Source organism: Macaca fascicularis, chromosome 13 (assembly GCF_037993035.2).
Source record: "Macaca fascicularis isolate 582-1 chromosome 13, T2T-MFA8v1.1".
In the NCBI taxonomy this organism is placed as follows: domain Eukaryota; kingdom Metazoa; phylum Chordata; class Mammalia; order Primates; family Cercopithecidae; genus Macaca; species Macaca fascicularis.
Window position 1 is genome coordinate 36,874,401 of NC_088387.1, and position 26,567 is coordinate 36,900,967.

At 39.6% G+C, this 26,567-nt stretch overlaps 1 protein-coding gene across 1 annotated transcript in view; it reads right to left on the bottom strand.

The window, feature by feature from the left end:
• The window catches only part of DNAH6 (dynein axonemal heavy chain 6), a 367,549-nt gene that overhangs the window by 95,458 nt on the left and 245,524 nt on the right, over positions 1 to 26,567 (bottom strand). Inside the window, exons 47-59 of the mRNA XM_005575454.5 lie at positions 24,392 to 24,544; positions 22,376 to 22,516; positions 20,745 to 20,987; positions 18,537 to 18,704; positions 17,797 to 18,032; positions 16,352 to 16,613; positions 15,080 to 15,203; positions 14,409 to 14,605; positions 12,704 to 12,907; positions 11,840 to 11,965; positions 8,859 to 9,023; positions 6,497 to 6,564; positions 3,843 to 4,023 (exon numbers count right to left, since the gene is read on the bottom strand). Coding sequence (XP_005575511.2) covers positions 3,843 to 4,023; positions 6,497 to 6,564; positions 8,859 to 9,023; positions 11,840 to 11,965; positions 12,704 to 12,907; positions 14,409 to 14,605; positions 15,080 to 15,203; positions 16,352 to 16,613; positions 17,797 to 18,032; positions 18,537 to 18,704; positions 20,745 to 20,987; positions 22,376 to 22,516; positions 24,392 to 24,544 — 2,268 coding nt within the window. The remainder of the gene's footprint in view (positions 1 to 3,842; positions 4,024 to 6,496; positions 6,565 to 8,858; positions 9,024 to 11,839; positions 11,966 to 12,703; positions 12,908 to 14,408; positions 14,606 to 15,079; positions 15,204 to 16,351; positions 16,614 to 17,796; positions 18,033 to 18,536; positions 18,705 to 20,744; positions 20,988 to 22,375; positions 22,517 to 24,391; positions 24,545 to 26,567) is intronic.

A 26,567-nucleotide genomic window follows, 5' to 3' on the forward strand; every position in this document is an offset into this window, starting at 1 on the left:
GTCTAGGGAAGAAATAAAGATAGAATAGGTTGGTGATTATAGTAAGGGGTCCCCAGGTGGAATGACTGAGTCTCAGAGTTCATTGACTTTTCTTCCTTCCAGAGTTAGGAATAGGCAGAGGGCAGCAAGCAATACAAGTAGCTTTGAAAACATAGAAGCAGCACGTCTCTGAGACTCAATCTGAGTTACTCCTGCAATGCAAACACTATCGTAGCACTCTGAATTGCTCCCGAACTTCTTTGTGAGCAGTCCAGGGCTCGCACAATGAATGAAGGAATGAAAGGAGAAGGGATACCCAGGAAAATGCCCGAAAGAAGGGAGTAGAGAGTGGCTTGGAGGCAGTGAGTGGCACCACATCCCTCCCTGGAATAACAAGGGTGACTAATATTCTTGTTCTTTACCTAGTATTCCCAGGTATAGACATATGGGATAGAAGCTGTTGTTTGTGGAGGATTATAACCCTAAGTGAGTTAGAGATGCTTTCAAGGTCTTTTGGTTTTCTGCATTTTGGGTTTGTGGGTCTGGGGAGCCCTCTGCCCAATGTACTTTCAAGATTCCCTTCTCTGTATCTCTCAGTCTCTCTCTTTCTACTGCTGTCTGTCCCTGCCTCCTCTCCCTTCCCCCACTGTTTTTCAGAGGTGGATATCCCTAGGTTGGGAGATCCTTTTGTCTCTAGAAAGTCAAAGGGTCTAGAGCAGGGACCATGAAAAATCATCAAGGGAACTGACTGCTCAGTATTTGCTCCATCAAAGCTAAAAGGAATCATCAAGTTCCTGTATAGACCAGTGCTTTTCAATGGAAATAGAATGTGAGCCACATAATCATACATTTTCTAAATTTATTAAAAATAAAAAATAAGTGACATTAATTTTAATAATATATTTTTAATATAGCCCAAATATTTTATCAACATATAATCCACATGAAAGTTACTGAGATATTTTGTTTCTTTGGATTTAGCCCTTGAAATCTGTTGTGTATTTTACACTACCAACACATCTTAATTCAGGTTAGCCATATTTGAAGTGCTCAACGGCCACCTATGGCTAGTGGCTACCTACCATAATAAAGAGTGTAAGTCTAGACTGTTTACCCCAGTCCACCAGGAAAGGGAGGGGAAGGATTCAGTGCAGACGCTGTTTCCAGGAATCAGAAAGTTCAAACTCTCCCTGTAATATCCCCTCAGGGAGCTGAAGGGGAAATAAAGGGCAGAATTGAGTAGGAAACCCCTATCTTAATATGGGACTCAACTAAAGCTTTCAAATCCAAGTAGAAAAAAAAAAGTTGATATGGGAGCAGCTGGTGGATCATGCAGGCCCACTAACAAATAATTCTTTATGTCTTAGGGAGCACAAGGCACTGATAATATAGAACCCAGGGCTAAAGAGAAGGAAAGTGGATCGTTTTCTTCTCTTTGCCAAAGAATATTAGAATACTATATGCCTCTGTTGAGTTTGGCAACTACTTGTAGACACTATGCCCTATAGACTTGAGGTTTCAGCCACGTTTAGAGAATATAAGACATATTTTTATGTAAGGATTCTGAGAGTTGAGAGGCATATAAACTGTAGCCAAGAAGTGGCAGGAAATGCAGCCAAGGATCAGGTTGATCCCTGCTCTATAGAAAGGATGACTCCAAGGCAGCTCCTTGCAAAACAAATAAACCAGCTTATAGATAAAGATGGCAGTCATTGCATGTGTATCTACCTTCACTTCCTATTGAAGCTACATTAAAATTGTAGGAAAAGGCTTAAAAATGCAGAGTAAACCCATAAAGATAGGAAGAATGGGAGAGGAAATATCAATGAATTTTGGGAACTGGAAAGCAGACAGAAGGGTGGCAATGATTTAGCACACCCATAAAAATGGATTCCTACACTGGCAAAAGTGGATAGCCATGAACTCACCCAATTTATAAAACAGAATTCTTCTAAAAGGCTTAAGAATTAGTGCAAGAAGCACTCTTGGAAGTGGGAAGGGCTTAAAATAAGAATTGGTGGTAGGACTCCCTAGGTCATCTTCCTACGCCACCCACGGCCAGGGGTTTGTCCCTTTCTCATCCTGGCAGAAAAAAATAGAAATTTCCTTTGGAGAAAGTAAAACAGGGGGATTTTTGACGGAAGGAAGGAACTAAAACAGAGTGACTGGGTGACTGTATGCACACTGGATGCTGAGACCCTAGCCCTTCTTCTCCTCTCAGACCCCAAATACTTAGAGCCAGATCTTCACCCTTAGGCAATGTTAACATTTATTATAATCAGGATATAACTACAGTGGGAGGCCAGAGGATGGGAAGGGGTGTGTGTGTGTGTGTGTGTGTGTGTGTGTGTGTGTGTGTGTGCTGGGGTACAGATAACAGTTAAGATGCAAAATGAAAGTAGCTGCTTTGGCCAGCACAGTGATTCATTCCTGTAATTCCAACACTTTGGGAGGTCAAGGCAGGGGGATTGCTTGAGGCTAGGAGTTTAAGACTAGCCTGGGCAACATAGTGAGACACTGTCTCTACAAAAAATAAAAAATAAAAAAGTCAAAAATTAGTTGGGCATGGTGTTGTGCATTTGTGGTCCCAGATATTCAGGAGGCTGATGGAGGAGGATGGGTTGAACCCGGGAGATAAAGGCTGAAGTGAGTCGTGATCATGCCACTGCACTCCAGCCTGGGTGACAGAGCGATACCCTGTCTCAAAACAAAACAAAACAAAACAAAACAAAATAAAAAACAAAAAACAAAAAATCAAGAAAGCTGCCTCTGTGAAGGGAGGCATGGGTGGCTGGTGGGAAGAGAAGGCAGGGAATGCTATTTTTCGTAATAAGCCTTATAGAAATATTTCATTCTTTAAAGAGTTGGCATGTAAAACTTTGCTAAAAATAAAAACAAGTGGGTTAACAGACAACTGCCAGGAATAAAAATCCCAAGGAAGAATAAACGAGAGGAGGATAAAGAGATCTATGAACAAAAAAGCTAAAGGAGAGAGGAAGAAAACAGAGGCACCAAATTACTTGCTTATTACTGTTTTAATACTGCAATCTCAAGGGCGGTACAGTATAAAGCAGTCAACCAGTTTTGATGTCAACAAAAGCAAAAAAGATAACCTATGTGCTTCTGGCTTAATAAAGTCAAGGGGATTTTTTTTAGTAAATTATTTTGTTTCTCACAAGTGGATGAAAATCATTTTGTAAGCTGTGTTCTTAGTAAACACTCCTTAAATGATGGTTTGAATCTGAGAAATAATTTACTGAAGAATTTTAAGTTTAAGGTAAAACTTCATCTTACTATCAACACGTTTTTGTTGAGTACCAATTGTGTGCAACCACCATGTGTAATCCTTGGAGAAGGAATATCAAAATGAACTATTCACAGATTCCCACTGCAGAGAACTTAACAACCCAAGAGAAGAGATAAGCCATGTAATTGGATAACTGTGACATAGGGTAAATAGTGACAAGTGCTGTAGTAGAGATTCAGATAAGACACTACAGAAATTCTGAGGAGGAGGAAGTTAGTTCCAACTGGGAATATCAGAGAGAGGCTTCCTGCAGGTGATGGCATTCATATGAAAGTTTGTTGTGTTTGTTCCTTTCAATTTATATCTTGTCCCAGTTCTTTACATTATGTGTTTTATTTAAGAAATGCAGACAAGACAAGAGGAGCGGTGGTCTACAGTTTCTCCAAGTTTCTGTGGTTGGCAAGGAGCCCTGACAGGCAGGCACCCATCTGTGTGTCCATGGAAGCCCAGTGTGGCCCCCGTCTTGCTTTAAAAGCCCTTACAGGACCCTCAAAGGTTGTAGTTATAACTTTTGAAGTAACATACTTTCCATAAATACTAAAAATATTTTACTTGCCTTTGAATCCTGCAGTGTGTCAATAAGTTCTTCATTGTCCAGAATATTTCCTTCAGAGGTAAAGAGCATTCTCAGGATTTTCTCTTCGATAGTTTTCAACTGGTTTTTATCAGTGTTGATCCTCACGATGAGCTGGATTCTTTGTTCTTCCAACTTGGGTTTTTCAAGTCGCACCACATCACTAAAACCAAAGTTCAGATACCTAAATTATGTCTCTGCCAGTGCCTCAAAGTTGCTTCTATTTTTCTTTCTCTGTTTGTAATTGTTCTTATTCTTAATACTATTTAGCTGAGCATTAATGCTGATGGCCGAATCTGAATGCATACCATATCTCTTTTGCTGGGTTTATACAGAAGCTTCTGACTCAGCTACATGTCAATTCTGATCCTTTATCTTGTATTTTAGAGATGCCTGCTACTGAAGTTTCCATACCTTCTGCTCATCTCTTAGGAAGACCTGCTTAATACTTGATCTCTCTAATCATTCAATTTCTATCTCTAACGCTTGCTTGTGCTAAGAAGAAAATGGTGCCTGGAATATTTATGATGCCTTGAATATTCTTTCTGTACTAACATGGGAGATTCTGAAATCACATCACCTTCATGAAATGATTTTTGATTGCATATGAAAAAGGAGCCTTACCTCCAGCTTCACCCTTGTATAAACATGTGAATTTATATCTCCCTTCACTTGTTCTTTCACAATTTGCTCCCAGTCTCCATTTGCAAGAGTTAATCTTTATTAAGCACTACTCAATGCAATGCACCTTGCTAAGAGTTTTATGTGGATTATCTATTAATCCTTTGAATGCCCCCATAAGGTGGGCACTGTGGTTATCACCCCCACCTTGCAGATGCACAGACTCTAGTGGGTCACTTCCTGAGATTACATGGCTATGAGAAGCTGGGCTTGTGCCTGGGTCTGCTGGCTCCAGCATGTACTGTTACTAGTGTGCTGCCTCAAGTAACAACCCATTATTTACTTGTTACATGCAGAATTCAGACACCTTGAAATTATTATATAAAGAATATTAAAAATCATAACCTCAAATTCAATTGTTTAAATAAGTTTTTCAGAAGACAGTAGTTTAAGGAATATTTTAAGATAAAGGTGAGCTCAGGAAACAGTTTGAGAGAAACATTAATCGAATTAGTCAAGTTAAGAATCAAAAGAGCCTGCCAAAAGTCAGGAGGTGAGTTAGAGTTTCTGGAAATAGAAAGGAAGACAGAAGGAGGTGGACAGTCTGGGTGGCTGAATGGAATTCCTTGAAGTTGAAAAATGGCCTTGTGCTGCCTCAGAAGGACTAAGGCATTGTGGTTGGCATTCTCCAGGAGGCAGGGAGGTGAACTGTGGTGTTCAAAATTGAGAGGATCTGAGGAAAATTGCAATGAGCAATTGAGCACAATGAGTATCACTGCCTGTTCAGGAGCTCAGCAGAGCAGAGGGCAACTGAAATAGGTGACGGCCTGTCAGAACACAGGCAGACCCAGCTCCATCCTCACCCTGGCTGAGGGCTGTTAGCTTCCCTTTTCAATGCCATCAATCTAGGAGAAATAGCAGGGAGATACTGCACACCATGACTGAGTCCCAGCATTTCCTGTGTTCTTATCAGGGCACTTTTCCTTCTTGTCCCAGGCAGCTTAACATGCTGGGAGCTTAGTGACACAGCTGAGCTTAACTATGCACAGGAATAAACTGGTATGCAAAATGTTCAGCCAAGTCCTTACAATGTATTCATAAAATATGGTGATATAACCTTTAATTGGAAAGAAGTTATCCTAGTGGAAGGTAAGCAAGTTAGCAGCTAGCAGAATAATTCCTAAAACAAGCTAGAGAAATAAGACTCAAGCTCATTAGTGACAACATGGGTAAGTCAGGATGATCTTGACTTGAATATAAGGGATAATTCTTTTGAACATGGGTCTAAATTGTATGTTTCTTTATAGTGAATAAAAATACATATGTATGTATTCCTGTATACATACATATGTGTATATATCTGTTGGTTAAATATATATTAAATATAAAATTAATTTTGAATCAACCTCAATGTTATTATTTTAATAAATATTTTAAAAATTTGTTTCCTGAACCTCTTGGCTAATTTTGATGATTAATATTAACAACTCATAATCCAATATTTGGGAAATAGGGATTTAATCACATACAGAATATACTAAGAATACATATATACACACACACATATATTTGAAGTGGACAGTTAAATACACTAAGAAACCACCTAAAGACCAGTGAAGCTGGAACAAATATGTTTGGAGAAGCTGCTTTTTCACAGGTATGGACCACTGCATTTCTAGGAACAACAGAAAGACTGACTTTGTTCACTTGCCCAAGATGGAAATCCTAGTGAAGGGAAGAGGCAGGGCTGGGCTGCCAGCCTGGTTCAAACAGTGGGGGTGGGGAATTAAGGGTCTATCCTTGACGTCCTTGAGAAGACAGCAGACAAGATCAGCTGCTCTGAGCAGCTATGAAAACGGTAAAGAACTTGGCCATTTACTTGTATTTTTTTTGATTAAGGTTTCATGTGTAGCGTTTTCACACAGCAGAAAATTTTCTTTGCCAATATTTCTAAACAAAATATTTAGGAAACCCACGACACTCCCTTCCCTCCCCCCAACTCCCTGGTTTTTTACCTTAACAACTGATCCTCCAGACCTGATTTTGTTACAGTGAAATTGATAATGGTAACTTTAATGCATACCTGGAAGAGAAGCACAGAGTGCATAAAAATGCTTAAGTGCAAACTAATGAAATACCTTTCTTTATTAGAACACAGCTCATTACTACCCAGGTGGATGTATCTCAGGTCTAATTGCACACACACCTATCCCCACACATACTTCAGGTGTAATGTCGCTTATTAAATCCTCATATTTTTCGCTGCCAATATGAGTAACAATCTTGTTCCTCAGACACCACAGTTACAGAATCCTAGATCGTGTTTTATGGAAAGGTGGGCCAGTGAAGGATTAAAAGCAGTATTTTGGAATTGACAGCTTGGGTTCAAATTTGAGCTGCACCCTTTAGTGACTGTGTCATCGTGGACGAGCCACTCATCTGTGCTGAGCTTTAGTTTCTGATATTTAAAATTTTGGATAATTATAGTAAAAACTCATAGGGTAGCTGTGAGAACTAAATGAGGTAATAAAATCACTTAGTTACTTATGACGCAATGTGTCTTTGCTTGAAAGAAGGTATTATTGATAATAAACAAAGTTTTATATATTTTGTCTAATAACATTTTAATGGAAAATTATTACTATAATATATTCCGACATCACTCGATAAGTCAATAGCAAAAACCAGTAAGTATAACAAGGGTGTGTGAATGAACACATGGCATTGTACTTCAAGGATTTTGTAATATGGTAAATTACATATTGTAATTTTGTAATACTTATCTTATTACAAAATCCTTGAAGTAGGATTGATCTCTTTTTAGAGATGATTGACTTGAGGATCCTGGAAATGGGATAATTTGACCCCGTGACAGAGCTAGGCTTGGGTCTTGTGGGCAATACACCCTCTCAAAAGTTAAATAAGTGAGAAATGAAAGAGTGAAAGTTGGCACATTGGTCGCACTTCTTTTTTGGGGGCACTATCCATCACCTCAAGCATTTATCATGTCTTTGAGTTAAAAACATTCTAATTATGCTCTGTTAGTTATTTTTAAATGTACAATACATTATTGTTGACTGTAGTCACTCTGTTGCACTATTATATACTAAATCTTATTTAGTCTATCTAACTATATTTTTGTCCCATTAACTATCCCTACCTTCCTGCTCCCCTACATTCTCCTTCCCAGCCTCTGGTAATGTTGGTCACTTTTCTAAACTCTGAAATGGGACTTGGGACATGAGCACCGGTAGTGGCTGTGTAATTAAACTCCTTGAGGCTGACGAGGTAAATCCTAACTTAAACTTTCAATATTTCCCCATCTTATTCAAGAAGTGTGTCAATTTCATTCAACCTGAACACATCTGGTGAAGACAGATAGCTATGAGCAATTTAACAGTTAAAATGAAAGTGACACTCTTTGGAATGGTATATTTAAGGATATTTTTGGGAGGGTTGTGGTGGTAAAGAAGTAAAGTTCTGAGGTCAAGTTCCTTTCCTAGGTAAGAGCCTGCAGAGTGCACAGATGTGCCAGGAGCTGGGGCAGCACCTGGGCATGTGAGGGGGGTTGTGGCCAGGGAGAGCCCCATGGGAGATCTGTGGGAGGGGCAATGGAGTTCCAGCTGTCTTCATTTCTGTTGCAACTACCTTGGACACTGTAGTACTAGAGTAGGGGTTCTTCTAGAGTCTTCTGAGTCTCAGGGACGTATGTATGGAGTGGAGCTCACACAGCTCCTCTCAAAGAATCTAAGAGCATGAGAAGGGGACAAGATACCCCCACCACCCATAACTCTAAGTGTAGACACTGGACCTCTAGATCATGATTCTCTAGTGTTGTCTTGTTCCTAGAGTTTTCAAATGGGTGACCTCTTCATTTGGGCACATATGCTGTGGGCATTTGCACATTTAAATAATGACACCTCCTCCTCCCCCACACCCCAGCCCCATGGACTCTCAACTAAGCTCTGATTCATTCATTAGTCATAATAACAGGGACAAAAATAGTCTTTGCTGATGGAGGAAAGAGAGAGTTTAAAAGGGGGATGTCCTGTGTTTAGAAGGAGTGGCTGTGGACCAGGAGGGAGATGGTGAGGGCACTGGAGAGGTGTGCAGTGGGGTGAGACAGAGCATCGGCCTAGGCCCCAGTGGGCAGGGGCTTGCAACCTAACTAGATGGTGATGACAAGGGTGATTGGAATCAGAATCAAAGCTCAGAAGAGAAGCAAGAATGGAGGATGGTGGAAGAGAGGGGAGTGTATAGAAGACAGGGGAGAATGGGGGAGAGCTTTCCCTTCGGGTGGTAGCCCATCAAACTTCAGAGATTCATTACACCATGATAATCCAGTTAAGTTGAGAATTCCAGACCAGTAGTTCATACCTCAGGCAGATAGTGGGGATTTGGCATTTTGGTTGTCATATAGAACCTAAAGTTTTTATCATAATCAATGTCTGAGTCTCCAAGACGGATGAGTAGTCGGCCACCACTGATAAAAATTTGTTTCAAAAGAATGGGTTCTAGAGCTGGATCCAGGGTTTCCTTAAGCTTAGAAATTAAAACAAAACAGGACAACACAAAAAGAAGCAATTAAAATAGATAGCATCAACTTCACAAAATTCCTTAGGCCTCAAAATGTACTGTGAATGAACAATTTTCCAGTGATCTGATGGATATTTATTAACATTCTCACACTACCTCTAACAGTACCTATTTTCCAGTGAGCATTTTATTAGCAATCTAAGGAAATAAGAGCATCTGAAGGCAATATATCTATTTACATTAATCTTACACACTATTCATTTCCATGAGAAGAAGAGAGAAGCTGGGTAGATTAAATCATTGTGGGTTGGACTTCAACAGGCCCCACACAAATGAAGATCTGTTCATTTTCATGGTTGTTTAAAACCAGGAATTGGCAAATGACAGCCTGCAGGCCAAATCTGGCCCCGTGTGGCCATTTTTCTATGACTCTTGAGCTACAAATGGCTTTTACCTTTTTAAGGGTTGTAAAAACATACAAACAAAAAAACACTAAACCAAAACAAAACAAAGAAGAATATGCACAGAGACTGCATGAGGCCTGCAAAAACTGAAATATTTACTCCCTGGCTCTCTACAGAAAAAGTCTATAAACCCCTATTCTACATGACCATTATGCCTTTTTCCTCAAAGCGAATCTGACTGTTGGTAGGAATGTGGGCATGCAGACATTGCCCAGGGATCCCATCAGAAACATCTTTATGTCAGGACATATGTGATAGGGTCCCATGGCCTGGGGCTTTCAAAATTTGACTGTCATCCATTGTAACACATCTATTTTTACATTGTGACATGGTACCCACACATGTAAATTCTTCAAACAAAAGTTTATGAGTTAAAATTTACCTTTATTCAATATAATTTTGGGATTAAAAAAAACTCTATTTCATTTGAAAATGTTGATTGAGATGGTCGCAACTGATTTCATGCCCATGAATGGGTGGAGACAAAGTTTGAATATATCACCCTAGCAAAGTAGAAAACAGCTAGGTGTATAACGCTGATGACCCCAAGGCACAGAGAGTGGGGAAGGACCAGTCAGAGTGTCCTGTTCCTGGCTGGGGCTCTGACAAGGGCCCATCCCCTCTCCCAAGAGCACTCCGCTACAGTTAAAACACTCTGTCCAGAGGCAGAACATCACAGAAAACCTTTGGTCCGCTGCCATGAAAGAAGAAAGTCCCTCAGGATCTCACATGTCACGAAGTAAACCTGAGTTCAGGAATCCAGTTTGGGGCTAAAATACCCATGCCAAAGTTTTCTAGAGACTTCATTCTCTCCTGTGACTGGGATCCATTACAGAACCACCCTCGTGTTGGTCAAGGCCAAGCTTGGTCACACTGAGGCCCCTTGTGCTCTTTGTGGCTTGAGTGGGGAATAGTGTAACTTGCGGATTTCCTAGGCAGGCAAGGCTGCTTGGATAGTTTATGTAACCCTTCCATGCCTCAGTTTCCTCACTGACAAAACGGAATAACAATAGTAACTATCTTGTGATGGGGCAGTGAGGATTAATGAGTTAATATACATAAAAATACTGAGAACAGAGTCTGGCATGGAGTGAACATGCAATAAATATTAGTTAATGCTAACATATTAATTACAATTCCTCGTCATCATGCAGGTGCTGCAGCTAAACTGCCCTGGTCCATGGCCTTTTTGAGCTTTCTTTCTTTCTGATGAAGCAGTGATACTTCTAGGCACGGTTAAACTGAGACTCAACTCACAGCCCATGTTTTTGCTCGCTCGTTCTTTTATGACTTATAGGAAAATAAACCATGATCATTAACCAATCTCTTTTGTGCCCAGGGCCTTTGTGCTGTTCCCTTTGCTTGGGAAGTCCTTCGTTCTAAGCCTGGCATATGGCTGAGCCCATCACATAGGTCACAGCTTAAATTACTCCCTTTACCCACATATCTAAATCAGACGAGCCTTGGTGGCCTACCCATTGGTGACTATACCAGCCCCCTCTTTACCCTTTCAAATCTTTGATCACAAGTTTCTTCCCCTCCCTCTCTCTCATTTCTTCTCTCTTTCTTTCACTGTTTACTGTCTCTGTCCCCACCTCGATTGTAAGCTATTGAGGACAGAAACCACATTTATATTTTTTGCCACTGGTTCTCAAATAATGTTTGAATGAGGGAACAGTTTAAAAAACATCCATTCCTTGGCAGGACAATGGCGTAAACCCGGGAGGCGGAGCTTGCAGTGAGCTGAGATCCGGCCACTGCGCTCCAGCCTGGGCAACAGAGCGAGACTCCGTCTCAAAAAAAAAAAAAAAAAATCCATTCTTGCAATGATAGCCAAAGAAATGGAGCACCTAGACTCAACAAACAACACTGCCCTCCCTCCTCCTCCTTCTTCTTCTTTTTCTTCTTTTTTTTTTTTTAACAAAAGTTCATTCTTTTCTAATTCACTCAATCCAATTCTGACTTACGCCCAAGTAAAAATTAATGTTTATACCCACTAGAATATTTTACTGGCTTCATATAATTAGTGTATGTACATAATCCTGACTGCACTACTGTTGTGAATTTTCAGGGCAGCTCACCATCAAGGGCCATAATGAGGCCTGTGAAACAGCAGTGTTGGGAAACAGAGGCCAGCTCTCTTAACACTAAAACAATGTCTGAAAGTCAACAGGTCCTCCCTCCTACCCCTCTTGCAATGTGATAATGTATTGTTTAAGGAGAAGAGGCATTGGTTTGACCAATTTGAAAATGGAGTTGACTGGTGTCTTTAGCAAGACGGGGATGTGGCCTATATAGGATTCCAGATATGATTTGAAAGTTGGGAACTAACATGAGAAAAGGAAGTGAAAATCAAACCTCTTCCAGTAAGACAGGTAAACCAAGTCGGATTGAATTCTCGAGTATTCGTAAGAAATTACTATCTGTAAGCTTAATGATTTTTAAACCACTTTTGCTTTCCTTGTTCCTTATCCAACGGTTTGCCTGTTTGGAAAAGCACAGAGCAGAACATTTGCTTCAGAGCATAATAAATCGCTAGAAAGCGAAAGCTTTAGAAGAAAGTGTGGAACTATTATTCAATCTAGAAACAAATTGGAAATATATAAACTATACTACCCTGCCTCCCGGTAATAAAGACATCTTTTAAGCCCAACGTTTGGGGCTCTTCTTTTTGCTCAGATGTGGAAGAAATAAAGAAAAGAGTCATCTGGGAACAGAGATCATGCTTATGGTATTCAAGTTGGTCTCCCTTGCTTGCACAGTGGCTCCCTCTTCCAAACCCTATTTAGTACAACCTGATCCATGAACTTAGGGAGTCAGAAAATGGGATGCTGTCAATTGTAAATTCCAGTCAGGCTTGCTCTAATATTCGATCATATCCTGACTTCAATGTCATTCCTCAGACCTTTTAGGAACAAGGACTACAGAAGAAGGAAGATCTGTGGATTTCTGCCCTCACAGAAAACAAAAAACAAATGGTCAGTCCCCTAAACAAAACCAATCAAAATCAAGTATGGGAGAACTTCAATTCTTTCTTTCTTACTTTCTCATCCACAAAATGAGGGAATTGGACTAGACTTTAACACTCTCTTTTGGGTCTAAATCTCCACATACGTTAACTCTAAATCTCAAAGTACATTGAAGCCCACTTTTATATTTTTTAATAGCTAGCTCAACATTAAGCAGAACCAAAAGTCACTCTCTGAAGCATTTGCTACACACCTGATCTTGGGGATCAATCATCAAAGGCCATCGTCTGCCTTGAGTAACCAAAATGCCATTTTCTGTTGATATCAAGTCACGGGGCAGCCCATCAGTGTTCCACTGCCGTATCTCATAGGGATCTCCAAGAATGTTAATGAGACTGAAGGAAGGATTGATTGGGATCTCCAGAGACTGACAGTCCTGGATCCAACACTCTATAAGCTGCAGAAGGAGGACGGATTACTTGAGTAGAGCCAGGAAAACTCAGTAAACGAGGGCACATGCAAAATGTCGTGGGCAGCGGTAAGTCAGTGGCTCAAGAGCTAAACCCTCCCAGTCTCCCAGATGTGCTGGCATCAGAGCACGGGACACAGGAAGTAGACCAAAATCAGGAGGCCTAGGTACTTTATACCATTAGTTAGATGTGACTTTGGAAACATCATTCCCTCTATTTGGACCTCAGTTATCTCACATGTAAATGACTGGGTTGTCACAGTGGTTTTCAACCAGGTTTGTATTTTCCTTGTTGGGAGAGTCTGAAAGCACGTGGAGAAGTTTGGGGTTATCACAACGACTGAGGGTGTACAAGCAGTCAGTAGATGAGGGAAAGGGATGTTGGCATATTACCTCCTTCAATGAGTGCACAATAGAGACCTGTCTGTCCCCAAAAAGCACAATTGGCCCCAGGGAGAAATATGGCACCCTAAGACCTGAGAGCTCCTGGAGAGTCTATATGAGGGTACTACATCAGGTTTTATAACTCAAGGACAAGGGTAAACATTTTTAGGAAGACATTTCAAAAAAATGACTGTAAAATTCTTTCAAATAATTTCATTTCCTGGAAAATGCATGTAGATGAAACTTTTATTCTCTGATAAATGAGAGGCCGGTCTTTCTTTTTTTTCTCCCTCCCTCCCATCCTTCCTTCCTTCCCTCCCTCCCTCCTTTCTCTCTCTCTCTCTCTCTCTCTCTCTCTCTTTCTCTTTCTTTCTTTCAGAGTTTTGCTCTTGTTGCCCAGGCTGGAGTGCAATGGCGTGATCTCCACTCACTGCAACTTCCGCTTCCTGGGTTCAAGCAATTCTCCAGCCTCACCCTCCCGAGTAGCTGGGATCACAGGCACCCGCCCCTATGCCTGGCTAATTTTTGTATTATTATTTTTTTTTAAGTACAGACGAGGTTTCACAGTGTTGGCCAGGCTGCTCTTGAACTCCTGACCTCAGGTGATCCACCCGCCTCGGCTTCCCAAAGTGCCGGGATTACAGGCGTGAGCCACCGCACCCGGCTGAGGCTTTCTTTCGTAAAAAGATAAAAGCCCAAGGAAGCACAGATTCCTCCTGGTCCTGCCTGCTCCTTTCTGTTGACTGGCCCTCTGTTGCAGTTTCACCAATTGAGAACATCTCATCCAGGCTGGCTTTACGTGCCACTTCTGATCATAAGGGTAGGGGACTCGCTGTCTTTTCCTTCCCCCAGGTTTTTGAACTGTGTAAATGATGAATAGCTTTCTAAGACAGGAGAAGGAAGGGGAGGAACGTGTTAAGGAAAGCCCAGGGGTAGACCATCACTGGCTGATGGGGGAGTGAAGGACTGTGAAATATATAAGGAAATTCTACCATGAAGAACCTCTACAGGGGAGAGCCTCCATCTGAACTCAGAAAAATGAACCAGCCCCGGCTCCAGTTTCAGCTGCTTCTTATCCCTCCTTACAGAAAGCAGGGTTACTCACTGACTGCCTGTACTGGGCTGTGAAAGCCCCATAGTAGGCCACACAAGCTGCTGCTATGAACACGTTCCCAGTGATATTTGATATTTCTTCCTCAAACTTCTGTATGCTTTCTTCCCATCGAACCTGCTCATCTTCCAATGCTGCCGTCAGCTTTCCAGCACGTACTAGACGTGCTTTTGTCAGGGCCATCGTCTTTGCTAGAAAAATTTTAAGAAAATCAGATTATACTATTCAATATTTTCATAAAGTATTAAAAGCTTATTTACCTGTTTCTTTTTTAGCAGAATAGCATTATTTAACTAATGATGTCAATACATCTCTATGAATCCTTACACCAATTCAGCATTCATTCCCATTTCAGAACCAAGTCTAAGCTTGCCTTTTCCATATCGAGAACTCTGAAGACAGTGTTTTCTGTATCCTTGTAGTATTTAGTTTCTGGATCAAATTCACATACTGTTTTGTGTTTTAATGTAACATGCTCCAGTAAGGCTTGTTCAGGTACAGGATGTTGAATATATAAAACACATGAGTTCTTATTTGATCCTAGAAGGCTAATGAAAATACATTCTATACATTGGATAAAAGCTAAAACCTGATTCCCAAAAACGTCTTCCTACTTCTGAAAATCAGGCGTTTCCTGGCCAATGTAAATTTTATGAGTTACTTACCCAGGCTTTCTTTTTCATTTACACCTTTGTCATATTCATCTTGTAAGGCCTGTATTTGATCTTCTACTAGTCTTAGTAATGCTTGCTTTTCTCTCAGGGTAGCCATGGTAATGTCAAGTTCAGCCTAATAAAATCAAGCAACTGTTTAAGAACAGGCCCAAAAAGAAAGCTGAATTTGCCCATTAATAATACAGATCTAAAAAAATTTGTATATATGTTCCTCTTTTCATGTCCAAAAAGACTTTGATGTGATATATAAAGTTAAAACAAATATAAATTAGAGTAAAATACAAGAACAGAAGTAAATGAAACAAAACAAAATCAATAATAAAGCCCAACAAAATAAATCACAATAGAGAAACAGGTATACTGAGCATTTGGGATGAATTAGGTATCATAATGGATTATTAATTTTAAATGATGCAACAAATTAAATATTCATGCCATAGTGGAAACTAATATTTCCTAACTAGTTCTCCACATCAGAGATCTGCAAACTATGGCCTGCAGGTCAAATCTAGCCTGCTGCCTGTTTTTGTACAGTCTGCAAGCTAAGAATGGTTTTTACATTTTTAAATAATTAGAAAAACTCTTTAAAAGAATAATATTTAATGAACTGTGATAATTGCATGAAATTTGAACTCTAGTGTCAATAAATAAAGTTATATTGGAACATAATCACGCTTATTTATCTATGTATTGTCAACGACTCTCTCTGTGCTGCAACAGCAGAGCTGAGTGCTTGCCGCAGAGACCAGATAGTCTGCAATGCATAAAATATTGGTTCTTTGGGTCTTTATAGAAAAAGTTTGCCAACCCCTGCTCTATAGCCATAGTTCTTTCAGTAAGCTGCTCCACTAAATGATCATTCTTTTTTCTTCTTGGGAAGATGAAGGGCCTCACATCCAATGACAGGGTTAAGCTGGTTCTAAAACCTCAGATGACACCATCAAGCATGGAAGTATTTAGCAAACGGAAATACAGACCATCAGATGCTTGAGCTAAAAAGTATCTTAAAAATAATAGATTAATTCCTTTTTTTTCAGATGAATATACTGAGGAACTCATGTTCCTCCTATGCTGAAAGAAGGCTGATTTCAGAGGCAATTTCTGAAAAACAATTGCCAGCTCTTGTTTAAAACAAAAGCTAATTTCCAAGAGTTTTGTCACTGTCTATATTGCGTAAGACCATAGTAACATTATACAGAGAACTTGAATGATTGGCGATCATGGTCTTCAATTCTATAAAATATCACAATACAGAAAATGTACCTGTGCAGCACGGAGCTTTTGTCTTTTTGGTTCAACGACCTTGACCACTCGAGAGTACAAATCCATAGCTCTTACCCACATGCACATAGATTTACATGCTTTGGACACTTTCTCCACTTTTTCAGGCACAAAATCAGGATTATTAATATACTTTTGAAGCTTTGCCAATATCTGAGGCTTTATGTTCTCCTTATCATATTCTAAAAGCCTTTTTAGAAAGTTAGAGTCACCAAGAAGTTGCTTTGCTGATGCCCAATCAGGCCTGAAAGACAGACATGATATATTAATAGCACTGAAATGAAGCAATATAAGAACAAAAGAAATGTATTTCTTTGAGAACATTATGATATTATCTCAATAAGCTGGTAATTTTAATCTTGGTACTGTAATTCTAGTAATTGGTAGTTAGGTGAACCACAATTAATTCATGGGGCGAAAAGAAAATGGGTGACTAAGGTTGCATGCAACCCAGCTTTGGTAGAGAAAGAATTACAAAATCATAGTTTTACAAATGTAAGGCATTATAGAAACAATAGTTTTATTTTTAAAATGCTGCAGGCACTCACATTTTACCTCCTTTATCATAGTTCCCACCCTTAAAATCACCTGCCAGGACACTGCAATTGGTTTCTAACTGGGCTTTATGTCTCTTTGAACTTTGCTCTTCTGAACTTTTGCCAGATTGATCTTTCTACCATGAAAATCTGATTAGATAAAAAATGTTCAACGATTCTCAGTCCCTTCTGCCCACAGCTCTCTCTCTGTGCTCTGCAGAGCTCCCTGGGCCCTACCGAAGTACCAGTTTAAGGTTAGTGGGAACTTCTCCACCCTGTCTCCTGGAGGCCTGGTGGTGCTGTGGTGCTCTGAGCCCTTTGCCCAGTTTTACATAGAAAGGTTCATTACAACATAATTTTATTGAAAAAATGTTTGTATTGCTAAAGAAAGTTTGAAAACTACGTATCTCCAAGATGAAAACTGAAGTGTTTAGTGCAGTATTCAAGACCTTTCAGGATGTAATCACTGGTCTCCTGCCCAGCCCCATCCCATTCCAAGAACATCAAAACTCATTCCTGAGCTTGCCTACGGTCCCGCTATCCAACTGAGCATTGTTTTCCAAGAAACCTGCTTGCACATTCCCAGCTGGACTTAGGCACTGTTTGCTCAGCACTCCCAATACTATACAACTCTCACGTTATAATGAAATTATTAGTTTTCATGTCTACTTCCCACTAGCCTGTGTATATCTTGTAGAGAAAAACATATCTTCCACCATCTAGTACAAAATAGATGTTGGGGAAGAAAATGTTCCTTGAATCAATTTGTTGAATGATCAGTTGAAGCAATGAGAAGGTTGAGAAGGGAATGAATATATAAATTACCATAGAGGAAAACAGTAAAGAACTCTTACCAGGTATCATGGCAATACGTGATTCTGAATTACTCACTTGGCATTCAAGAGAATGGAGATTGCTTCCATTACTGTCATGACCAAATCTGGGGGCTTTGTAAAAACTCTGATTTCAGATATATCTGCCTTATCTAAGGAATCCAGTGCTTTGTTGGCAGCATCCAGTGCAGGTAGTGCCTCATCAAGATCTCTTTGAGCATCATCAGCTATTGCTTGGGTTTCTTCAGCTTTGACTTTTGCTGTTGCTTCGTCCTCCTGCACAGTGTTACGGACCTAACCATTGAGACATGACTGCTTAAGTGGCCTCATTATTTGAATTTTAATGTTTAAAACAAAGCCAATAATAATGAATCATATTTGCCCTTTGGATTAGAGTAATGATGAAAGGCTATTAGCTAGATTGCATTTTATGCTCTCCTTTGTCCATGTATGCCATGCCAATAGCATAATGAATATAAACTTACAACAAACAGTTCCATCTTAGGAGAGACACAGTTGCTTTACATTTGTAGGTGGTGCTTTTCTCACAATTCTCTATCCCATTCGTTGGGCTGCATCAATTCTTGGGGACAGAGCCAAACTGATTTAGTAAAGGGAGATTGTTTACAACTTAAAAGCATTTCTAATTGCTAAAAAAAAAAAAAAAAAACTTTGCTAAATCTATCACTTAATTATTTTAATAACATATATAATTAAAAATCCAATCGTGTCTCACTGTGTATAAGTGATCAGTTGCTGACTGAAGCCTTTTCCACATTCTCAGGAACTGCAGCATACCTGATCGGCACTTTCTTGATCCACTGCCAATTTTTCCATCAGGGCTTCAACATCTTGTGATTTTATTAAAAGTACAGGTTCTAAAGCTGAAAGATCTAATTTCATTTTATCTACTAGTACGTTTGTTTCTAGTAGCTTGGTGAGACCATTCTTCACCCGATCTCGTGCCTAAGTGACAATGAAAATTTCTATTATAATGAGTATTATAACTCTAAGTTTACTGGTATCGAACACATATTACTCATGTATTAGACTTTTACATCTACAGAATTGGTAAATCAGTTTGTAATAATTCAGGTTGTGAACATATTACAAACTAGGAAATGTTCAGGTAATGGAACTCTAGAAATGGCCATGACTTCATCACAGTTGTTTGGATCCATGCCCTTTGGCCACAGCAGTGGGATGTCACTGGGCTGTGGCTCACTGACAGTGAGGACCACATGGTACTGTTTTTATTCCCCGTGGTAGCATGTTGAATGAGTGAGGAACAGGTCCAGATGTGAATCCCTGGAGGTTGCAGCTCTGGGAGCTTGTTTGCTCTGGCCAGCAGGGCTGAGGACCCCTAGGGAGATGAGGTCCAGAGGGTCTAGCTCTGGCTGCTGGATATGAACCCACTTCCCTGTGGTAGAAAACTCTTGACCATGATCAAAGGGGTGGCATCTGGTAAAGGAAACACCTGGGAAGAACTGTTTTTCGAAAGTGAGTCAGAAAGCTTGGCTCATGGCCAGCCGCGGTGGCTCACGCCTGTAATCCCAGCACTTTGGGAGGTCGAGGTGGGCGGATCACAAGGTCAGGAGATGAAGACCATCCTGGCTATGGCGAAACCCCGTCTCTACTAAAAATACCAAAAATTAGCCGGGCGTGGTGGCGGGTGCCTATAGTCCCAGCTACTTGGAAGGCTGAGGCAGGAGAATGGCACAAACCCAGGAGGCGGAGGTTGCAGTGAGCTGAGATAGTGCCACTGCACTTCAGCCTGGGCGACAGAGCGAGACTCCATTTCAAAAAAAAAAAAAAAAAAGAATGCTTGGTTAAAATGGGCAGATTTCAAAAATATTGGTCAAGTTATTTCACAAGGCAGGCATTTTACCAGGTAAAAATCCTCCAAAAAATTTAAATATCTATATTGTAAGTGCTTCCCTTTTTAGTGTGTTTAAAATGTAGAAAATTGTAGGTCGTATTAATATCCTGATGATGATGATGATGGCAGCTTTTATTTTCTGAGCACTTTATATGTGTCAGATCACTGTTTCAGGAATTCACTAACAGTGTCTTAAATTCCACGACAAGCCAACAGGTAGATACAGATTTTCTTTTAGCCTTATTTTCTACTAAGGCTTAGAGAAATGACTAATGTGCTCAAAGTTGCACAGCCAGAGGCAGAACATAGGCTGTACATAGTTTGACTGATACCACTGGCACATGTTCTTTAAAACACCATCTGTATTGCTTAACAAAATGTTTTCCTCTGTATTAAATACCACAGAGATGACAAGTTCACTGCATAACTTTGATGGTCTTGTGATGCCCATATCATTCTACTGAGTAAGGATACTTGCATAAATGACAGAAGGAATATATATATATATAAAATTCTTGAGAAAGGAGAAGGCCCTCAGACCGACAGCAGGAAACACTTTTTGGTCATATTTTAGGTTGTCAGGGGCACATGTCAGGATGGAGAGGGCCTGATATGGTTTGGATCTCTGTCCCCACCCAAATCTTATGTTGAAATGTAATCTCCAATGCTGGAGGTGGGGCCTGGTGGGAGGTAATTGGATCATGGGGGCAGTTTCTCATGGTTTACCAACATCCCCCCTTTGGTGCTGTCATCATGATAGTGAGTTCTTGTGAGATCTGGTTGTTTAAAAGTTTGTGGCACCACCCCCCTCTCTCTCTTGCTACTGCTCTTGCCACATAAAATGTGCCTGTTTCCTCTTCGCCTTCTGCCATGATTGAAAGTTTCCCGAGGCCTCCCCAAAAGCTGAGCAGATGCCAGCATTATGCTTCCTGTACAACCTGCAGAACTGTGAGCCAATTACATCTCTTTTCTTATAAATTACCCAGTCTCAGGTATTTCTTTATACTAGTGTGAGAATGGACTAATACAGGGCCCTGACAGGTAAGACAGTGCATAGAGTTTCCACGTATTCTCAAAAGTTCTGAGTTCAAGCAAAACAATATTTTCATGGACAATATTGAACCTACTGAAATAATCTGCCTCCTTTTTTCAGACAGCATAGATAGGTAAAGATTGATGAGCTCCAGGTAGGAGGTGGGTGTTGTGTAGTACCGCCTGCGCAGCTCATTGTAATAGCGCTCTGCCATGCTGGAGACACTCAGGTGAACGTTCACACACATCAAGGGAAGCTTTTCTTTCAGGTCCTCATTTCCAGTATCGACTTGTGAGAAAAATGTCTTTGACACAGAAAGAAGTGCTTCTCTGGGCCACTGTGAATCAAGGAAAAATCTAGAAAATCTATTGTGTCATTTCAATAACATACAGTTCAATACCAAGAAAAACATATTTCTCAGGAATTCCTCCTTGCCCAGTCCCCTCTTCACCTAGTTAACTCCTACTCATGTCCATGGTGCTTAATGAACTGAAGGGCTCTGTCCATTTGAGGGGTGCCTGGGTCTGCATTTACTGACCAGTATGTCTCCACAGTATCATGCACACAGAAGTTGTTCAATAAATATTTGTTGACTGAATGAATTAATGATTGGGTGTTTCTAGAATTCCATAAATAAAGCACATATGTTATAGGGACCTTATGCTCTCACTCCGTTTGTTACATAGTTGGGACCTCACGTCCATCATTATAATTACTGTCCTGCACACCTCAACTCCTTTGCTCCTCTCTTGCTTCTTTGAACTCACCTGAGCATTGGTCAAATGCAACTCTCTTACTCCATGCCTGCAACTGTGCAGCTGAGCATGGCTAGAGAAAAATGCACAACCTTGCCGATTAGTATCACTTTAAATTTATGATTATTAGCTCTTAGTGCAGCCCAGAAATGCTTCTACCTTTTTTTAATATATCAGTTTTGTGCTCTCCTGAGTATTTCACACCTGATTCTACTTCCTTAAACTGCTGACACTTAGTCTTTCTTCTTCACTCTCAGCTGATGACCTCACTACCCATATCACTAAAAAATAACAGCAATGAAAACAGAACTTCAATGAGCTCTTATCCCCACATCTTCCCACTACCTGCATCTGTGCTCATATATTTTGCCTCCCCACCTGTTACTCAGGGGTAGGCTGTGGATGCTCCCTGACCAAGTCAGCCCCTTCTTTGAGGACTCATTCTTATCCCTTCTTGCTTAATCAAGGTCACTGGTCCCACAGTGCTTAACACGGTATGCTGCATCATCAATATATTTATCTTTTCTGGATCATTTACATCAGCACACATGCATGCCACTTGTGTTTCACATTTAAAAATACTTCTCTCTTGACCTCACATGTCCCCTAGTTCTTGCCCCATCTCTCTGCTTTCCTTTGGGGCAAAACTCGAAAGTGTTGCCTGTAATCATTGACTCAGATTTCTCTCCCCTCTTCTCTCTTGAACCCTTTCCCCCACCGTCCATTGAAACAGATTTTGTCAAGATCGCTGATAACTTCCACATTGCTAAATTCAATGGTCTCCTCTTCCTTTACAAATTCTGTTTTGTCTTTGTTCTATGATTGCCACGGTCATTCCCTACATGAATAAATTCCTAGTAGTCTTTAAAGCTAATACAAGTACCCACGAGTTACTCTTGGACAATGTGTTAACCCCTTTAAAGTCAAGCAAGTCCAACTTCTCAAACAGATATCCCGGGATGTCACCAACCTGCACAAACCAGTCAATGGTGCAGCAGTTCACAAGTGATGGAAACATCCTGCACCGGGACCGAAAGGCCTCCCCAACTGGGCTCATGCAGAGGACAATGTGCAGCTTCTGACGCACTCTGCTGATAAAGTATTGAAACACCTGACAAAAAGAAAGATATTTTTTCAGTTTAAAATAATGACTAAGCAACAATGAAAATAAGTGTTGGCTAATGCATCTGAGGCTCCCAATATCAAATATAAAATGTCAGTATAGTAGATATGTAAATTTTCTTATTCAACATTCACTCCAACCTCTTTCTCTCACACAGTCTGGAAAGATTAAAAATGTCATTTAGCAAACTCCATCGCAGCTAGGGTTCTGGATGTGATTTAGGTCCCTTTCACCCGTGTACTTGAGGAGATCATTTGAATAAAGGGCCATTCATACAAGGTTTTGCTGTGGGGCAGAGGAAAACTGGGAGAGAGGGCCAGGGTGCTGCACAGCATCAGGTTTTATAAGTGCAGAGTCTGGCAGAAGTCGCATAGTATGGGAGTTTTTTTTTTCTTTTTCAACTTTTATTTTAGATTCTGGGGGTACATGTGCAGGTTTGTTATAAAGGTATAATGAATGATTCTGGGGTTTGGAGTGTGACTGATCTTGTCACCCAGGAAGTAAGCACAGTACTCAATAGGTAGGTTTTCAACCCTTTCATCCCTCTCTCCCTCCCTGCTCTTTTATTCTGCGGCATCTATTGTTCCCATCTTTATGTCCATGTTACCCAATGTTTAGCTGTAAGTGGGAACAGGTGGTATTTGGTTTTCTGTTTCTGCACTATTTGCTTATGATAATGACCTCCAGCTGCATCCATGTTACTGTAAAGGACACGATTTCAATCTTTTTTATGGCCATGTAGTTTTCCATGGTGTACACCTGTCACATTTTCTTTATCTAATCCATCATTGATGGGCACCTGAGTTGGTTCCATGTCTTTGCTGTTGTGAATAGTGCTGCAGTGAACATACAGGTGCATATGTCTTTTTGGTAGAATGATTTATTTTCCTTTGGGTATATACCAGTAATGGGATTGCTGGATCAAATGGTAGTTCAATTCTTAGCTCTCTGAGGAACTATCCTGGAGCTATTATCTCTGGAAGTGGCTCCTGATTTCAGCTGCTTCCTGATGTGATGGAGGACACATGGCTCTGGAGCTGACGGTTGACACGGAGGCACACTGACTGGTGTAGTGGCTCCCTGCTTCAGCAGGAATGGTTGTGGCAGAGGCGGCTACCACCTTGACCATTGACTTCTACAGTGTACATTTTATATTCATTCCAAGGAGTTCAGTCTGGAGTTTCTTTCTTTGGCCCTTCCAGTGATTCTGTATCCCTTTAATAAATCCCTTCCTGCTTACATTAGCAGAAGTAGACTTGCATCTGTACCTATAATCTCCGACCTAGCAGGAGAGACAATTCTCATAAAGGGAAACAGTAAAGATATAAGAAAGAACAGCCAGAAAGTTAAAGAAGGTGCAGAAACCAGGAAAAAAGCTGGGGTGAGCAAGTAACGGTGTATGGGATCTAGCATGGTGTTGGAGAATGGCAGCGTTCAGCAGCCACACTGTTCCCGAGAGAGTGAGAGAAAACACATTCCTGCTTTGCTGTGTTGTAACATTGCTGCTAGGCAAGGGCATCAACAATACTAGACCTAAGCCTTCAGCCCTCCACAGGAGGATGCTGCAGTGTGTGGAATAAACTGGTGCTTAAAGAGGAATAAGAGAGGCTAGCCAGTTTGGACAAGACTATGACCTCCGTGGGGCAGTGGGATTTCTGTTTTCTGTTTCCCACAGAACTTTCTGGAAGTCTGGTGCACCAATGCTTTAAACACCGAAAATAAAATACATAGAACACAAAGGAAACCAATTACTTTGAAAAATATTCTATTCATGGACCCCTTCAGGGGATCAGTGAATGGTTAAATAAAAGGTGAAGAAATCTTTTTGTGATAAAGCCACATAACTACTCTGGCACGTCCTACCTCATCTCTGTTCCCCTCGGAAATTCCTACTTCTTTTGCTTTTGGTCTGGTGGCCGCTAAAACCTGCTCCAGTTCATCCTTTTCAAATAAATTAGGCACTTCACCTGAGTTCAGGATGTTATTTATATCTTCTAGGAACTCCTCCACTACAATCTGTAGAAGAAGGCAGCGATCATTACAACTTGCTTAATCATTTTCCATTTATTACTAAGCAAATATTTATTCTAAAATTCACAGGAATCGATTGTATCTTTAAGAGAATATAATCTTAAAAATTACATGAAACCCTGAAGTTCTAACATAGCAAGTGCACTGATTTTTCATTTTTCCTTTGTGTTTTGTTTCTTAGCAGGCATTCCCATTTTACCTGGGTCAAGTCATATGTGCAAGTATTTTATATTCTGCCCCCTTCAGTTACCATTTTATCATTAATACTAACCCACAGTTCTGTAATGTACTCATCATATTTATCACAAATATAGAAGCAGAATGCACCTTTGAGCTGATGCACTATACATTTACATGGACAGATATAGCTTACACTCTTGTTTATAAGAACAATTTTAGGCATATAGCTTTTCTTCTTACTTGGATTATTTTCTTGAAACAAATTCCCAGGAGTGAGATTACCAATTAAATGCATAAATATTTTCTGGATTTTGAAGATTTTAGTATTTCTCATTCAATTCAAGTGTGACTTCATTGATTTTTAACATTTATTTTTGTTAATTTGGAACGTATAATAAATGCTTTCTTTTGGAGAATTTAGTTTGGATGTTTTTGATTATTGGCAAGGGAAAATATTATCCCATATTTATTACTGTCCATTAAAAAATTGACCTAAACTTTGCAACCATCTGCATCTTGGAGTTTTCTTTCAAATTTGTATGAGTAATTTACATATTTTGAAATAGACTTTTTGTCTCTCAACATTGATGCATATTTAAAAGTAATCTCTCACCCTTTATTTCAGCTAGCTTTTTAGTTATATAGAAGTTTGAGTACTATACATTTAACTATGACAAGATATCTGTTACTTTATTTTCTTCATTTGAAACTTTTTGTTTTTCTTAATGAACTTGGTATAATTGTGTCTGTCAATTTTCCCCAAGAATAAACAGTAGTTTTCTGTGTTCTAATTTACTTCTGCTTTTATCTTGTTTCATTTTCTTATGTGTCTTGTGACATTTTTCCCTCCTAAAGTTTTAAGTGAACTAATTTGTGTAGCTTCTAATTTTTGATTCAGATCTATAAATGTAAATCTGAGAACTGTTGGGTTGCATTCCATAGATTTTTATTTATATTAAGTTCATTTTCCTTAGTCTCTAAGAGATTTTGACTTTCTTGATTTTTATATGAATATTTTAAAGTCCTATGACACATCATTAATTTCTCCTTTGATTAAAGCATGGGCAAAGAATGAGTACAGCTTATGCTTTTCACAATTTAATAAAAATTTCTTTAAATCTAGTATGTGATTAAGTTTTGTAAACATTCAGTAGTATTAGAAAATATTTGCTTTCTCTGTAAAATATGAAATATAGTATATAGCTATTAATTGTAGCTTAGAAATTATATTAGGCAAAATATCTAATCATACTTATTTCTACTTTGTATTTGTTAGTTACAGCCAATTAAACTCTATTTTTAACATCTTGCTTCTCTCAATTTCTTCTCACATTTATAATGTTTTGTGTATATATATAAGTTCATGTATAGACACATGCACTTTTATTTTTGTGGTTACGTTTACTCTTCATTACTGCAGAACATTTGAGATTGATTGGGGCTTTCAACAGAATGCAATAACTTTTTGTCTAAAGAGAAGCAACACAATATCATTTGATCTTTGGAGCTTTAATACTTGGAGACTTTTTACATAACTTGTTTGATTTTTTAAAGCAATGTTAAAAACACTATCAGAAATATCTTAATTTTAGGATAATTAGAAACTACAGATAAGCAAAACTAAGAAAATAAAAATCACTCACAATCCCACGATTCAAATGTTTTCTCTTTGTACATGGGGCATACATGTCTAGATATACATTAAAATTTGTATGTTTCTATAATTTTAAAGTTTTTACATAGTGCTCTAGTATATGGTTATAACAGATATTATGTATACGACTTTCTCTCAGTGGACATTAATACTCTCTCAGGTTATTATTTTAAA